The 18,209-nt window shown below is 42.7% G+C and overlaps 1 protein-coding gene and 1 non-coding gene across 2 annotated transcripts in view; one reads left to right on the top strand and one right to left on the bottom strand.

The window, feature by feature from the left end:
* LOC133250825 (scaffold attachment factor B1-like) overlaps positions 1–18,087 on the bottom strand; it is a 60,878-nt gene extending 42,791 nt beyond the window's left edge. Inside the window, 5 exon segments of the mRNA XM_061422520.1 lie at positions 1,487–1,545; positions 5,006–5,210; positions 5,291–5,355; positions 14,601–14,685; positions 17,760–18,087. Of these exon segments, the coding sequence (XP_061278504.1) occupies positions 1,487–1,545; positions 5,006–5,210; positions 5,291–5,355; positions 14,601–14,685; positions 17,760–17,948 (603 nt within the window). The 5' untranslated portion in view covers positions 17,949–18,087.
* On the top strand, positions 12,163–12,235 carry TRNAK-UUU (transfer RNA lysine (anticodon UUU)). The gene has a single exon. It is a non-coding gene; the product is annotated as a tRNA-Lys (tRNA).
* Positions 18,088–18,209: the final 122 nt, after the last annotated feature.

The following is an 18,209-nucleotide window of genomic DNA, read 5'->3' on the forward strand; positions in this document are numbered from 1 at the left end:
ATTAGTATCATCCTTCTTTTCCCAGATTAGGAGACAGGCACACTGTGGTTGACAAATTCGCTCAAGGACACACAGCAGAGCCAAGATCTGAGCAATGAGTGTGAGAACTGAGTCTATCAGTCTGCATCTACCCACCGCTCTGTTTACACAGGGAGGATGGCAACCAAGCTTTCTCCTCATGCCTGAGACAACACAAGCTACATGCCCATGAATGGTTTGCACAGTCCGTTGGGCACTGACCTGCCAGTCTTGAGAGCCCTAGGAAATGGGTCATTTTCCTAATAGTTTTATTTGTAATCAAATTTTTTTTTTCATTTCATGCTGGGAATTAAAGATTCTACACTGAAGGAAACAACCATTTTAGGCAGAATGATTCTCTTAACTTTCCCTAGACGGAAATGTATACATTCCCATTGTCTCTGAGAGGGGCTGTGTGTACTGTCCTGACCAGACAATATACACAGGAGTCTCTGAACTGAGGAGACACTCAAGAAAATGACAAGCACCACTCCTCCTTTCCTTCCTATGTCAGGAACAGGTTGTGTCACCTGAGGAGACATCAACTCTGGAGAGACATCAACTGGGTTTTACCAAGATTTCTTGGCATTTGCACCCTCCTTGAGTCTGACTTCTGGCTCACTAATAACACACCTGGCCCCCGCCTGGAAGAAGTGAATAAATATCTTGTCTGAAAGACAGTTTCCAATTAATCAGCACAGGTGACATTATTTAAACAAAAAACAAGGACTGGAATAAGCTGACTGTATTTTCATTTCCTCACAAAGCCTTCTCCTGGAAATCAGATACTCAGGTTTATTCCAACAATTTATACCTACAAAGGCTGACAGAAAAAGTAAAAGGAAACTCAAGATCCACATTTATGCAAACTACACCTGAAAGTCAGTGCACATCTCATTTGTTCTCATCTAACATTTAACTTTTACATAGGTGGCAGTCAAACAGCCAAGACGCCATAGTCATCAAGAGAAATTTGTGTACTTTCTGAGAAGTTCCCAAATGGAGAACCAGACACCCTGAGAATCCACCTTTCCCAGCTGCGATGTCAGTGTCAGGCCTTCCTCACCCTCCTGCACCCTCATCTGTGCCCCATTCATCTCTCCTGGGGAGGGGGTGCCCCACCCTGCAGTCTCATTTCTCACCTAAGAGTATTTCTGCTGCAGAGGAGGCCCTCCAGGACAGATCCCACAGGCTGTCCTCCTAGCCATCATATTAACAAGAGTCTCCCAAATGGCCTGGGTCTTAGCTGCATGGGTCCACAGTGCTGGTGGGAGCCGAGACGACAAGCCCCTTTCACTAACACATTTTATTCGGGGAAAGTTGAAAGCAAAGCCCCCTCTTCAGAGGCCAAAAAAGGAAACAGACCTTCCAGTGACTTTTAGTTGGGATTGCCGTAAGATATCAGAAGTAGTCTCCAAAAACTGTAGTCTAACCTTTGATTCTAAAATCATTGAGACATACAATTTACCTGTAATACAGTGAAGTCAGGTGATAAAGTGTCTAAATTGTTTATACTTTCTTTGTCCTCTACCTGTAAAACAAATGGAGAACAAAACTCATGACATCAATAATATGGTAACGTAACTACATCTATACAATGAACAGTTACAGCCGTGAAAAGTCACTTAAAGTGACATTCTAAACACAGAGCACAAATCAAAACAGCATTACACTGTGATTCCACCTCAACTGAGAGAAATGTTGTACATAAACATATACCTGCAGACAGTCTAGGAGACCCACTTAAATAGTATCAGTGGGGGTTCTCAAGACACAAGTCAAACAAAGAAAAACAAAAGTCTAAGTCAAGCAAAAAAGTACAGCTGGGTAGTACATACGTTCTCCCAGTAGAACAGAACACCAGGGTTGGGGCTGCTCTTCCAGGAACAATGTCTAGAATCACATTGCAGAGGGTGTTCTTGGACTTCATGGCCAACATGACTTCCCAAAGCCAGGATGCCTCCACTGCTGGGACTGCTGCCCCTGGGGCGGCTATGGCCTGCATGGGAATGGCATCTCTGGGACCACTGCCTCCTAGCATCATCAACTTTCAAACTGAATGTAGGGGACAGGAGCACAGGACTGGCAAAGCCCAGGTGACCCATCACTGCCCCACCTGCAGGGGAAGAATCACTGGTATGAACTGGGCTCTGTCCAGTGAGGTGAGGGATTCCTCAACACAGAAAGGGGGTTCATAAAATCATTGTTGTGTGACTCAATAAATTAGACTGTTTGCTATTAAGTCCAGAATGTTAGTTTATTTTGGGGGGGGGAGGATATTTTTCAAATATTTTATGAGCATGTACTGTTATTACCTTTATATGACTAAGATTTTGCACCACTCCTTCCTTCCCCTGACACAATCATCTCAGGACATTCTATGCATGCTCCTAAGGGCATGGACACACTCGTGTCAAAGACCATCTCCCCTTCTTCTGTCTACCTGATTGATAGCACATTATTCTGGTTCCTGCCTTACTTTTGCATCCATCTTAGAGATTATCATTTTAGTTCACACAAAGAAGCTTAGTTCACTGATATGGTATACAGGAGTAGTCACTGTATTACTGGAAGTCATAATAAATATCTTAGAAATAGTAGCAAAAACCCTACTGTGTTTGCTATACACTAGACACTGCTCTAAACCGAGGTCAAGGGCCAGATAGTAAATATTTTAGGTTTTGTAAGCCAGACAGTCTCTGTCATAACTACTCTACACTGCTACTGTTGTCAGAAGTCAGCCATAGACAACTGTCACAAATAAGTGTGGCTGTGTTCCAATAACTCTTTGGCCAGCTTGATGACTTCTGCTTTAAGTTAGCAATAAACATTCATCTAATTAGACTTCCTCAAACCTATTTTTGCAAATGAGGCTCAGAGAGGTTAAGTGAATTATCCAAGGTCACATAGCAAGTTAAGTGACCAACCTCTAGTCAATGCTGTTACCGCTTAAACAACTGGGTCCACTAAACCATAGTTATTTAACCTTTCAGTTCAGTTCAGTCGCTCAGTCGTGTCCAACTCTTTGCGACCCCATGAACTGCAGCACACCAGGCCTCCCTGTCCATCACCAACTCCCAGAGTTCACTCAGACTCACGTCCATCGAGTCAGTGATGCCATCCAGCCATCTCATCCTCTGTCGTCCCCTTCTCCTCCTGCCCCCAATTCCTCCCAGCATCAGGGTCTTTTCCAATGAGTCAACTCTTCACATGAGGTGGCCAAAGTACTGGAGTTTCAGCTTTAACATCATTCCTTCCAAAGAAATCCCAGGGCTGATCTCCTTCAGAATGGACTGGTTGGATCTCCTTGCAGTCCAAGGGACTCTCAAGAGTCTTTTCCAACACCACAGTTCAAAAGCATCAATTCTTCAGCACTCAGCCTTCTTCACAGTCCAACTCTCACATCCATACATGACCACAGGAAAAACCATAGCCTTGACTAGACGGACCTTTGTTGGCAAAGTAATGTCTCTGCTTTTTAATATGCTATCTAGGTTGGTCATCTTCCCTCCAAGGAGTAAGCGGCTTTTAATTTCATGGCTGCAATCACCATCTGCAGTGATTTTGGAGCCCAAAAAATAAAGTCTGACACTGTTTCCACTGTTTCCCCATCTATTTCCCATGAAGTGATGGGACCAGATGCCATGATCTTCGTTTTCTGAATGTTGAGCTTTAAGCCAACTTTTTCACTCTCCACTTTCATTTTCATCAAGAGGTTTTTGAGTTCCTCTTCACTTTCTGCCATAAGGGTGGTGTCACCTGCATATCTGAGGTTATTGATATTTCTCCCAGCAATCTTGATTCCAGCTTGTGCCTCTTCCAGCCCAGCGTTTCTCATGATGTACTCTGCATATAAGTTAAATAAGCAGGGTGACAATATACAGCCTTGACGTACTCCTTTTCCTATTTGCAACCAGTCTGTTGTTCCATGTCCAGTTCTAACTGTTGCTTCCTGACCTGCATAGAGGTTTCTCAAGAGGCAGGTCAGGTGGTCTGGTATTCCCATCTCTTGAAGAATTTTTCACAGTTTATTGTGATCCACACAGTCAAAGGCTTTGGCATAATCAATAAAGCAGAAATAGATGTTTTTCTGGAACTCTCTTGCTTTTTTGATGATCCAGTGGATGTTGGGAATTTGATCTCTGGTTCCTCTGCCTTTTCTAAAATTTAACCTTTACTGACAGACATTTAGGAGTTTTCAGGCTTTTGTTACTGAATATATTGTTTTCTAATCACAGGGAATAAAACAGCCTTAAATAAGCAGTCACTAGGAAGGGTTTCACAGTTTCATGTTTTTGGTGTTCCTTCTTAGGAAGCTAGTGAATGAGACTCATCAAAAGATAAACAACTGCATACCCTCCCTATCTGTGTCCAAAAACCTACACCACCGCACCCCTGCCACAGCCATTCAAAGATGACAACCTGCTACTGTGAAGGGTACTGAGATCAGTTCCAAAAGAAATGCAAACACATTTCAAGGAATCCGATTCGTGGATGGATGGACTGGCGGAGCACATGGTCTCGTTTCTCCCATAGCACTCATGAAACATTCCATAAAAGAACTGAGGCAGCTATGAAAATGAGGTGCCACCTAGGACCGACCCCTAGAAATTCCTACAAAGAAGTCTCCTAGTTTCTATTTTCAATTGTCTTTTCTGTCTACCTGAGAAATATTCATCCTCACAGAAATAACATAATCCACTAAATTAACAGGTCTGACTTAATGTGGTGTATGAATTGTACATGTAGCTTAATCCTACACTATTCAGATGGAGAGCAGATACAATTACTCCTCACAAGACACCATTTTTCAATGAAGCAAAGTGTGCTTTTCAAACTCATCTAATTTTTTACATGTGAATGGATAAGTCAAATGTACTGAAATGGCATTAAAAGAACATAATTCCAAATATAAAGCTTATCATCTCTTAGGCTATTTGAGGAATTATCACACCTAGGATACATCCTGGAGACCCTGCCAAGGTACCTACAGCGTGTTCTTGAAGTTGCTCCGGAAGCTCTTGCATCTCCCCCTCTACTAGCTCTCTACTGTCAGACAGGGACTCCTGGAGGTTATCGTCATCTTCCACATAGTCTGCAATGCTCCCATTATCAATCTCTGCTTCATCCAACACATTTATATCCATCATGTCGATGACCTGTAAGTTCTCCAAACTGGTCTCAACATCCTCCTGTGACAAAGAAAAATACAAGCATCGGATGATAGTCACTGGTCCATGCACGGAGCTGATCACTGACGAAGTTCACATACCTGTCCATCCCCAGAATTTTCCTCTATCCCGTTATCTTCCAAACCTTCTTCTTCTGGTTTGCGGCCTGAAGGAATAATTTATGGCATGAGATCAATGATATGCATTTTCCAGAAGTGACAACTTTCATTTTTATATGCTTTAAGCACTGAAGAAAGATGACAACCTAAAACACCCTTCTCCATGGCCTTCTAAATGGCTCTTCTCCATTTAGAAACACAGTAATCCAGGAATGGTAGGGCCAATCTACCCCCTAGTAGAAGTTGTTGTTGCTTAGTTGCTAAGTCGTGTCTGACTCTTTAGCACCCCGTGGACTACAGCATGCCAGTCTCCCCTGTCCTTCACTATCTCCTGGAGTCTGTTCAAACTCACATCCACTGAGTCAGTGATGCTATCTAACCATCTCATCCTCTGCCACCCTCTTTTCCTCTTGACCTCAATCTTTCCCAAATCAGTCATTTCCAATGAGTTGGCTCAGCTCATCAGGTGGCCAAATATTAGAGTGGCACTGGAGCTATTAGAAGTGGTTCTGTTCTTATCAACTGGAAGTTTGAGGAGATGGAAATGGCTTCTTAATAAGGTGAAGGCAACCAGACCTTTTCCAGGCCTGCCCTTCTTGTTAAGTGGCTTTGGTTATGGGGAGAAGAGTATCTTATACAAACGTGCTGCTGTGGGGAATTCCCCAGCACTCCAGTGGTTAGCATTCTGTGCTTTCACTGCCTATGGCTCAGGTTGAAAACCTGGTCAGGGAATTAAGATCCCACAAGCTGCATGGCAAAAAACAAACAAAACCAAAACAAACAAAAAACACACAAAAATCAAAACAAAGAAAAAAACAAAACCACAAAGTGCTGCTTTTTAGTTAAGGAATGTGAAATGTGTTTTCCCAGAGACAATCACATAAAAGGAAAACACAGAAAAGCAAAAAGGAAGTAGAAGCCTTTCAGCATTTTACCATCTAGAGTGAGCAGTGGAGCTGTCATACAGTGGGGGATGGATATCTTCCCATACTGTGCTACGTACATACACACACACTGGTTTTGAAAATGGTACTGCCATTTTATAATCCTTGCACTTAGTATTTTGTGAACATGTTTCTATATTCTTTCATAGCATTATATGGAGATATCATCATTTCCCCGCAAAGTGAAGATAAATTTTTTAAGGTCACTAAGTATTTTTCAAGTAATATAAAAGTACTAGACATTAATCCACCTATATTTAATGATTAATCTTAAGTGTACACAGAATGTGTAAAATGTGGCGGGGGGGATAGAGGGAGAGAAAAAGCTCAACCCTAAATCATTTATACCAAAATTTACACTTGAGAATTTTCTTACACTATATGTACTTGATTTTTCCATATTCTATATTTCACTCATGTTTTCAGAAACATTTTATTTAGGAACACAAGGAATTGTGACACTACTACTAGTATACAATACATTATGTGTAAATAGTCTCGGTGGCTGTCTGGGAATCTCAGTACCACTGTGTAACATTCCTATGGCAAAACGCACCTTAAACTTTCAAAAATATCTGGAACTCAACCCAGTGGTCTTTATAAATATGCTAGGAAGATACACCAGCAACATTTCCACAGACTCGTACCATTCTAGAATATGCACATTGGCTTTTGCCCAATTCCATTGAGTTAGTAGGAAAAATCTAAGTAGACTACCAGAAACTTGCCACCCTTTCTACTGTCTTTCTCCCTTTCACAAGAAAGGCAGCAGGTTTTCATCAGGCAGATCCAGATCTCACTTCAACTAGTACACATAGGTACAATGCAGCCTGAAGCCCTCCCAGGGGAGAATTCTCCCAGGTAAGAAATGCCTTAACAAGCAATGTCAAGAGGATGTGCAGTCCTAAGAACATCCAGTCTTCACTATGGAAAGCACACCCCCATCGGGATGCTAACCAACAACCACTATTTGGCAAAGATACCCTGCTTTCCACAGATGAAAAACAATGTGTCTCAATGAATCCAAAATTAATGTGAATGAGAAATACCACTGTGGCAAAAACTAAAGCAACTGTTTTTGGTACTACTAAGAGAAAAGGCACCCCTCAAATTCTTCCTCCAAAGAGTAAAAATGCCTCCCACATTCACAATCTCCAAACCAAAGGATTGCATGGTTTTTGTCTCCATAACCTTCTCTCATCCACAACCTTCTCTTCTGCTGGGATTAACCCCCAGTACCCTGTGTGACTGGCTGGATGTGAGCAGGTGAATATTTTTCAAAATTTGTTTGATTACACAAATACATTCATACACACAACTCAGCAGTGGCCACAGGACTGGAAAAGGTCAGTTTTCATTCCAATTCCAAAGAAAGGCAACGCCAAAGAAGGCTCAAACTACCATACAATTGCACTCATTTCACATGCTAGCAAAGTAATGCTCAAAATTCTCCAAGCCTGGCTTCAATAATACGTTAACTGTGAACTTTCAGATGTTCAAGTTTTAGAAAAGGCAGAGGAACCAGAGATCAAATTGCCAACATCTGCTGGATCATAGAAAAAGCAGGAGAATTCCAGGAAAACATCTATTTCTGCTTTATTGATTATGCCAAAGCCTTTGACTGTGTGGATCACAATAAACTGTGAAAAATTCTTCAAGAGATGGGGAATACCAGACCACCTGACCTACCTCTTGAGAAATCTGTATGCAGGTCAGGAAGCAACAGTTAGAACTGGACATGGAACAACAGACTGGTTCTAAATAGGAAAAGGAGTACATCAAGGCTGTATACTGTCACCCTGCTTATTTAACTTATATGCAGAGTACATAATGAGAAACTCTGGGCTGGAGGAAGCACAAGCTGGAATCAAGATTGCTGGGAGAAATCCCAATAACCTCAGATATGAAGATGACACCGTCCTTATGGCAGAAAGTGAAGAAGAACTAAAGAGCCTCTTGAAGAGGAGAGTGAAAAAGTTGGCTTAAAGCCAACTTAACATTTAGAAATCTAAGATCATGGCATCCGGTCCCATCACTTCATGGCAAACAGATGGTGAAACAGGGGAAACAGTGGCAGACTTTATTTTTTTGGGCTCCAAAATCACTGCAGATGTTGACTGCAGCCATGAAATAAAAAGACGCTTACTCCTTGGAAGAAAAGTTATGACTAACCAAGACAGCATATTAAAAAGCAGAGACATTACTTTGCCAACAAAGGTCCATCTAGTCAAGGCTATGGTTTTTCCAGTAGTCATGTATGGATGTGAGAGTTGGCAGATCAAGAAAGCTGAGCGCTGAAGAATCAATGCATTTGAACTGTGGTGTTGGAGAAGACTCTTGAGAGTCCCTTGGACTGCAAGGAGATCCAACCAGTCCATTCTGAAGATCAGTTCTGAATGTTCAATGTGTGAATGTTCAGGACTGATGTTGAAGCTGAAACTCCAATACTTTGGCCACCTGATGCAAAGAGCTGACTCATTTGAAAAGACCCTGATGCTGGGAAAAACTGAAGGTAGGAGGAGAAGGGGTCAACAGAGGATGACACAGTTGGATGGCATCACCAACTCAATGGACATGAGTTTGAGTAAACTCCGGGAGTTGGTGATGGACAGGGAGGCCTGGCATGCTGCAGTCCATGGGGTCGCAAAGAGTCGGACACGACTGAGCGATTGAACTCAACTGAACTCATTAAAAGATTCATACCACTTCATGGTAAATTTTAGTTTACTAATAAAAGATCTACCCTCCTAAATAAATACATGACAAAGTTATTCTCCCTTCTCTCCGTTGCACTTCTAAGAGGTAACCATTGATAGCAGTTTGGTGGTCCTTGAAACCATTGTCTTTCAGATTTACACACATAACATTCAAAAGGAAATGAACTTGTTATGTATGGAATCATATTGTGTATACAGTCTGTTACTCAATAAAGGCCTTGGAAAAGTCTTGCTCTTATACATTGATTCAGCCCCATCATTTATTTCATGCTATAGAGTTCCTTAGTTTAGTCACCCCTGTCCCAAAAGCAGCTTTGTTAATTTACCATTTCCAATGACTTCCCATTTCCTCACCCCCTGGTCAATGTGGGATATTGAGAATTATATAAATTTTTACCAGTGTAATAGGCAAAAATTATTATCTCTTTTTATTTGCTTTCCTTTAAGGAAATTTTTTTTGAATATAGGCCTTGTTTGTTTTCCTTTCATCTGTGACCTGCCTATTCATCATCTCTGTCCTTTCTCTACTGGATTGTCTATTTTCTTTATTAATTTGTAGGAATATTTCATGCTTTCTAGATATTAGTGCATTGCAGTATTTTCTCCCAATTGTATCTATTTATGGTATGTTTTATTAGGAAAGACTTAAAACTTTAAAACTTTCAAGTAGCTAAATTTATTTTTCTTTACAGTTTCTTTTAAAAAAAAATTTGGTTGCACTGCACAGAATATGGTACTGTCCCCGCAGACACAATTACAAACTTTTCTGTGGAGAAACCCAACCAATACCCTTAAGTCACTTGTGCAAATTGTCAGGATGTGCCCCTAGGAGGGAAACAGAAAAACCACACTTCCGGTGGTATTTCTGACAAAAGAATATAATTTGAACCTAATCATGAGAGGAACCCCCCCCCCCCCCCCCCCCGCCGACAAAACCTCCCAATAAAACCCAAATTGAAAAACAGGTTTCAAAATAGGTGGTCTGTACTTAAAAATAGTACTGTTACAAACACAAAGAAAGTCTTGGGAAGTGCTGCAGATTAAAGGAGATCAAGAGGACATGATAACTGAAGACAATGCAAGACCCTAAATGACCAAATCTAAATAAGACTAGAAAACAGTATTTTATCAATATTAATTTCTTGATTTTGATAACTACATATATATTTATGCAATTTTCTTGTTTTTAGAAAATACTATAGAATGTAGGGACAAAGGGGCACATGTACTTGTAACTTATTCTCAAGTAGTTCAGCAGAAAAGGAAAAATATATATATTACACTTGTTTTATCCTTTTCTTCCTCCCTCCATCTCGCTCTTCTGTCCTCCCTCTCTCCGTTGAGAAAGAAAAGGTTAAAACAAATGTAAAAATGACAACATCTGGGGAATCTGGGTGAGGATTTATGAGAATTTCTTGTATTATTCTTACATCATTTCTAAGCATGAAATTATGTCTCCTAAAAAAAGATATACTGTACATTCATGTTCAAATTATTTTGTGGATCTACACTTCATTTATTTTAGCTAATGATACAGGAGCTGAATAATTTGGGTTGTATTAACATTTTAGATGAATTTTTAATTTTGGATGTGCCAATTTTTCTCCCAAAATAGCTGTATCATTTTACATATTCTACAGCAGTAGGGGGAAGTAGGTATGGAAGTTTGTTTTTCTATATCTTTTAAACAGTTGTTTTCTAGTATTTCAAATCACTTTAATTTTCATTTCTTTGTTAGCTAATGATAAGCAATTTTTGATGTGGTCATTGGCCATTTATTTATATTTTCTTATAAAGAATCTATTCAAAATTTTGCCAATTATTAAAATGTATTTGATAGTCATTTTTAAAAAAGAAAGAAGGGATATCATGTCAAAAGAAACAAAACAACCCAATAACCCAGTGGCTTAGAGGTAGAGTCCACCTGCAATGCAAGAGATGTAAGAGATGTGGGTTTGATCCCTGAGTCAGGAAGACACCTTGGAGGAGGGCATGGCAACCCACTTCAGTAATCCCGCCTGCAGAATCCCATGGACAGAGGAGCTTGGCAGGCTGCAGTCCACAGGATCACAAAGAGTCGAACACAAGTGAAATGACTTCTCATGCATGCTTGCAACACACAATCAGGCAATAGTTTAAAAAGCAAACATGTTGACTTTGCTCTTCTAGTTAAATTACTTTGTTGCTAATTATTTTAAAAGCATCTAAAAGAACTAAACAAAGTACTGGTGTAAAACTACTTTGGAGGAATGCTGAAATTACCTGAGGTATGCTTTCTAGTCTGCCTGATAGTGCAGGAGACTGGCGTTTGATCCCTGGGTGGGGAAGATCCCCTGGAGAAGAGAATGGCTACCCACTCCAGTATTCTTGCCTGGGAAATCCCATGGACAGAGAAGCCTGGCCAGCCACAGTCCATGGGGTTGCACCGATCAACTAACACTTCCACTTTTCATGCTTTCCAGGATTCTGATTAAAACAACCAGATTTCAAACAATTTTGAATTTGTTCAAACAGGGCAGGAAAAAAAAAAACACCTCTATTTTCAGCTAAAATCTTAACTACAAAATATAATTACTCCAAGCTAAGACACCAGACACAAAAGAGTTTGTACTGAAAATTCTCTGGCAGTCCTGTGATTAGAATTACATGTTCTCACTACTGAGGGCTTGGGTTCAATCCTTGGTCAGGAAACTAAGATTCCCACAAGTGGCATGCACCTGCCCAACTTTATATTGAATGGTTCTAGATGAAGTTTTAAAACAGGCAAAACTAATCATCTATGGTCAAAGTAATCATTTTTTTTCCCTGAGGGACAGGTAGGAAGTATGACTGATTGGGCAAGGGCACAAGAAATTTAATAGAAATCCCATATTGGAACTTCTCTGGTGGTCCAGGGGCTAACACGCCACGCTCCCAATGCAGGTTCAACTGTTGGTCAGATAACTAGATCCTACATGCTACAACTAAGACCGGTACAGCCAAATAAATACATAATATATATACTTTTAAAAATCCATGTTTTGATCCCTACTTACTTCACATCACATGCAAAAATAAATTCCGAACGAACTCAAAATAAAACGGTAAATACTACTCCATAATGCAAACTTTTTAAAAAGCAATTTTAAAGCAAAGGACAGTCTTTCAATATACAAGAAAAAATCTAGGTGCCTGGACAGCTCCTAAAATAGGAGCCTGGATAGCTCAGTAGGTAGAGTATCAGACTTTTAATCTGAGGGTCCAGGGTTCAAGTCCCTGTTCAGGCATGCTGTCCTCTATTGTGGGGCTTCCCCAATAGCTCAATTGGTAAAGAATCCACCTGCAATGCAGGAGACCCCAGTTCAATTTCTGGGTTGGGAAGATCCACTGGAGAAGGGATAGGCTACCCATTCCAGTATTCTTGGGTTTCCCTTGTGGCTCAGCTGGTAAAGAATCACCTGCAATGAGGGAGACCTGGGTTTGATCCCTGGGTTGGGAAGATGCCCTGGAGAAGGGAAAGGCTACCCACTCCAGTATCCTGGCCTAGAGAATTCCATGGACTGTATGGAGTCGCAAAGAGTCAGACATGACTGAGCGACCTTCATAAAATTTAGAAACCATATAGGTTGACTGCATTGCCTGTATTAAAGATTAAAATTCTAAAGACCAAAACACCACAAAGTGGTTAAGTCAAATAACAAACTGGGAAAAAACAATTGTAACATTTTATAGAGAGAAAGCACTATCAAAAGTCAGTAAGACTAACAACCCAGCAGAAAAATAGGCAACAGGCATGAAAAAGCAATTCAGAAAATAAAGGCAGTCGATTATCAGAAACTGTTTAACCTGTGAAGAAATATAAATAAAAACTTTAGCTGTGGAGAAATTCATACAATGAGATATTTTTCTTCTATATATGAGGCAACATTAAAAAGACATAATATTCAGCATTGAGAATTTAGAGAAACAGGCACCCTCTGCCATTCCCTGATGTTGCTAGTTATTAACCAGTATAGCCTGTTGGAGAACTATTTGTTAAGAACTATTTTTAAAATAAAATGCACATATTTTTTGACCCAAGAATTCTACTTCTCTAGTTAACAAAAACATATTCCTTCAGCAGAGGTAATTCTGGTTCACGGCCATGCTGAAAACTGGAACAAATAGTCTAATAATAAGACTGAGGAGCTCAACTGTGGTACAGTCATACAAAGAATGATTATTCACTGTTAAATAAATGAGGTTTTTATTTTCAGCACTATTGAAAATGCCATTTACAGGCTAAGTAAAAAAAGTAAAGAATACTGTGGGGAGTAGGAACAGTTTTTTAAGGAAAGACAAAGGTACACAGGTGTGTGAAAATCCTTCTGTATTTTGTTTTTAGGTGACTTTAGACACACAGAAGTCTGGGAAAATATGCCCATAATCTTAATAATGGATTGCCTCCTTTATTTAATGCTTATCTGTGTTCCTAAAAACTTTTAACACAAGGATTTCTTTTTTTGTTAGAGAAAAAGAAAGCAAAAAAGGAGCTCCACAGGCTCTATTTCTCCCCTGCCCCATAATAGTCTATCTGTTGAATTTTTTTCCCTTAATTTATTTATTCTTAATTGAAGGATAATTATAATATTGTGCTCTCTGTTGATTTTTTAAGTACTCTGCTTTGGAAAAAACATTGACTTGGGCAAATTGAAAAATGCATGATTAACTGTGGACCACACAGTGACTTCATTTCAAAGTGAGGTCACTGACTGCTCTTCTCCCAGAGCTAATACACCACACAACCTGGTCGACATTGGTGCCTGCCTCTTAGACATTTCACACCCAGGTCTTCACCACTGGCCAGGTGAAAGAATTTCATTTTGTTTTGGGGCCTGAGCAACAAAACCTCCAATTACCTAGAGAACTTTCAGGATAGCCCAAATGCCCAGTTTTAGCTGATTCTTTCCTAAAACAGTAGTTCGATGTCATTGAATTCAATTAGGAAGTAATTCATGAGCAAATACTAAGTAGGAAAACAAGGAAGACACAGCTTCTGTCCTCAACAACCTGAAACTCAGGCCAGGGCAGTACAGAGGACCTAAGGAGAGAAGACTTGCTACTGGTGAGATCAGAAGTTGTCTCTTGATGAACTAGGACTCAAATGCAGACAGATGGGGAAGAGGAGTGGGTGGAGTAAACCACACGTCTGGGACCTGATTGCAGGTGGATGTAATAGAGGAAAGGTGGTAGGGGCGGAAGCGGGAAGGGACCATCTGGGGCAATGGTGAGGGTCATTAATGCCATGTGGAATCTGGCTTTTATGCGGTAGGCAGTTTCGAAAGCAGCATCTGTAAAAGTGACAACTCTGTTTTGGCCAGGCGGTATTTAAAAGGCAAGTTATTTTCCACAAGTCAGAGCAATAGGTCTGAGACTCAAGTAATCCTAAACACTCTCTACCTCAAGAAGGTTAAGACTCTGGATAAGCAACAGCTGCCGAGAAACCTACAGAAGAAAATAAGTAAAGGTGTCAGTACCTCTTCCACGCTGAGACTTCCCAAATCCCATGGAAACACCTTCATTCAAGGTGCATCAAAGATTCACAGGGCAGTCCACAGGCACATTAGCAGAGGAAGCCAGATTGAAAGAAGTTCCTAGCATCACCCTCCATACCTTTGCTGGATCTCTTTGATGTCTTCTTATTTCCTTCAGAGGTAATTTCAATTTCATCAGGATTACCTCCCTCATCTTCAATTGCCTAAAGGGAAGGGAAAAGAAAAGTTCACCCAAAAAGGCAGCACACAGACTTGACTTCCACAGAAGCTTCAGGGACTGATCTGGAAAGGGCCTCTCCCTACTCATTCATTCGTCCTTCTTTCTGTTGCAGCAAGGGCCCCAGAGGTAGACTGATTCTACCGTACCTTGGCTGCAGGGTCTCAGGCAGGCTTACTTAATTGTTCCGAGTTTGTTTTTTCACTCTGGCATGAGGGACTAATTAAAGTTCTTACCCTGGAAAGCTGTCAGGAGAATTCCTATTAGCCACGAAAAGCAAGCACTCATCGAACAGTCAGCTTATTTTTAGAATTATCACCACAATCTGATTGACCCTATTCCTGGGCCAAACTACCTATGACATTATTCAACACTGTACTGTTCATCTCTCTCCCTGATCCCTTTTCAACACCCGCACTAGCACCATCTGGACAGAATATGGGACATGGCACGGGATGGGACATGGACTACAACATCCCTCGCTCATCTCTGTCGGATTCCTGAGGTCTTGCTGTCAACCACCAGGGAACCTGCTTCATTGAACAGAAAATTATAAGGATCTCTTGGCAAGTCCCGCTTCTCATCCCAAGAGCCTGTCCTTCACTTGACTAGCTCCCACTTATGTTTAGCACTGTGTAGGCCACCAAGGAGGCACTCAGAGGAGGGGGGAAAAAAAAATGCCACAAAACAATCAATCAAAGGAACACCGACCAACCCTGTCAATGCTGATATCCCCAGACACCAGGCTTCAAAATCAGATTTTTGAAAACCCTTTCTCTACTGCATAGTCCTGGGAGCCCACATTCTGTTTAAATCCATTTCAAATGGAGCTCTATTTGTAGTTTCAGAAGTCTCAAAGATTCTCAGGAGTATTCTAGCTTGGTAAAGTTAGGTGTGGGGGCTCCACACCTAAACTGTACTAAGAAAAAAAAAACAAACCTCTCCCTTCTCTCTGAAGTTACAGCCAGAAAGAAGATTTGGAGTTATGTCCTGGCCTGAAGAAGGGTTCAAACAGAAAGTCCCTACCCTCTTTCTAGAAACAAAAGATTCTGGACCACCAGCAGGAGAATGCAACAACTACCCCAGACAGGCGGCCCAGTCCGCCCTTCAGGTCATCTCGTCCAGGTGCAGTGTTTACAGGGTGGTCCCTGGGGGACTACAGGCTATGAGTCATCCTTACAGGCCTGGCCAAACTACTCTTTGTGTGTTGTTACCTCCACCTTTCCCTCTTTTGTTCTTCCTAAAAGAATAAATAAATACACGAACCAAAGAAGGGACAAAACAACAGGTGACAGAAGTAGAAGAGAAGAGCGCCAGTACTTCAGACTTGCTCGCGTAAGATGGCAGATGGGTATATACGCCAGTGGTGTTTGTGCATTTTTGAGCACATCCCTAAGAAACTGAAGAGGAGAGGAATAAGGAACGGGTTTTTCCCCTCAGAGATGCTGGTGGAAGATCACACCAGCTTCAACCAACAGCCTGACAGGAAGGTTCAATGCCACCCTATCAGCATCCAAGGCTTGTGGACTATCTGGGGGAACAATGGCTAAAGCCTCCCACTCCCACTCCCACCCCCCCACCAATTTTCCTTTACTGACAGGAGGCCCTATGGCTAGTAATACCATGGATCACAGGTCCCTGGGTGCCAACTCTCCCCTCCTTGCATCTTCTTCCGGTAACACTTCTATGGGTGAACTGCCTGCCCTGTTTGCTTAGAGGGTGTTAGCGTCCATAGCGAAAGACACACACACTCGAGTTACAAAGGCACTACTGACTTAGGGCAAGTAACTCACCACTCTCCAGCCTGAGTTTCCTTATCTGGGTAACAGGAAATAATCCCCACTTCCTCTAAACAGCAACTAACAAACAAAAACCCGATCCTCTGTTGTTTGGGAGGCAGGAGAGGGTAGAATGAGTCACAAACTGCACTGCTTGGGGGAGTGGGGGTGGGGGGGAATAGGTGACAAGGCATAGTTAGAGATCACAGAGAAGTCCCAAGACAAGAGTCAGTGAAAGGAAGAAGCCACCAGAATCACATAGAACAGGGAGTGCAGAAAAGCACAACTAACTCTCTGCTTTTCCAACGCATCCCTCAGAACCCCGCAAGGCAGGGATCAGTAACACCCAGACTGCAAATACCACACAGTGTATACAGAGAGAAAAGTTAATTGTGACAGCAATTGCACTTTGAATGTTTATATGCTATAGGTAGCATGCCAAGCACATTTTGGGCCATCTTCCTTAACTCTAACGATTAAGAATTAATATTTTTCTCTTTTGGACACAAAGAGAAACAGACCCTCTAGAGAGGGTTAAAAGAAATGTCGTTCACGCTCAAGATCGGGTCAAGAGACTGGCAGAGCCCTTAGGTTTTCTTCAAGTCTAACCGTAGGTTTCATTTCTGGTCTTTATTACAAGCAGCACTTTTCCTGCCAGGCTGAGTCGCCGAGCCATTCTCCCTCAACCCCGCTCCCAATACCCTCTTAATAAGGTTACTTCGTAAAGTACCCCCCTATTCTAGACTTCTAGGCCCTAACGGATCAAGCAGCATCTCTCGCCCCAGAGGAGGTCCCCGCAACCAGCACACGCTCAGAAAATCGCCCGGCCTGGGTTCAAATCTCGACCTCCCCTCCCCGGCCGAGGGACCTTGGCCGAATCCCCTGACTCCCCGGGCGGAGCGAGGATTTCAGGTTCCGAGTCCACTTTCAGAGATCGGGATGAAAGCAGCCGAAGGAAGCCCTAAAAAGCAGGGGCTGATGCGGATAACACAAGCCCTCGGTCGATGTCACCCGCTACCTCGAACTTCCCCCGTTCGCGTCGAGATTTTCTTGTTCTCGCTCCGATGCAGCGCTGGGCTTTGAACTTGGGCCCGCCGGGGCTCGGCGATCCCGCTCGGGCCTGAGAGAAGCGTGAAGAGGCCCGGAGCGCCAGGCCCCCGGCAGGCCGCGAACGGGACCGGGGCGGGGGTGGGGGGCGGGACCTCGAGGCCAGGAGGCCCCTCGTCGCGGCCGCCGGGGTTCCCCGGCCCACCTCCCACACACCCCAGGATCCCAGCTCTACCTTTCTAAGCCGTTCCATCAAAGCGCTCTTGTTGCCGCTCGAATCCAGGTTCCGTTTCTTCAGCTCCGCCCGCAAATCGATCACCCTAAGGTCAGTGAGGCGCCGCGTCCCGGTCTCCGACGAGGCGGAGCTCAGAGCCGCTGCGCCCGCCGCACCAGAATCGCCTAAGCCGGACAGAGACTCCGCCATTCTAGGGGCCCTGGCTCTGCCTACCACTTCACACAGAACTGGGCCGGGTTAACCGCAGCTCCCAGGACGAACTTGCGCCGCCAGTAAGAGAACCGTTCCGACCGCTACGGCGCTCCTCTCTTCTGCGCAGGCGTACCCGGCGCGGATTCAACGCCCGGGGCCGCTTCTGCTCATGCGCAGTGAGAGCCCTGTGAGTGAGGTACAAGGCGCCTTACGTCTCGCCGGCCTCCCGCCGCGAACTGCCAAGACGCTTACATACAG

The sequence above is a fragment of the Bos javanicus genome, chromosome 7 (assembly GCF_032452875.1).
Source record: "Bos javanicus breed banteng chromosome 7, ARS-OSU_banteng_1.0, whole genome shotgun sequence".
NCBI classification, from domain to species: Eukaryota; Metazoa; Chordata; class Mammalia; order Artiodactyla; family Bovidae; genus Bos; species Bos javanicus.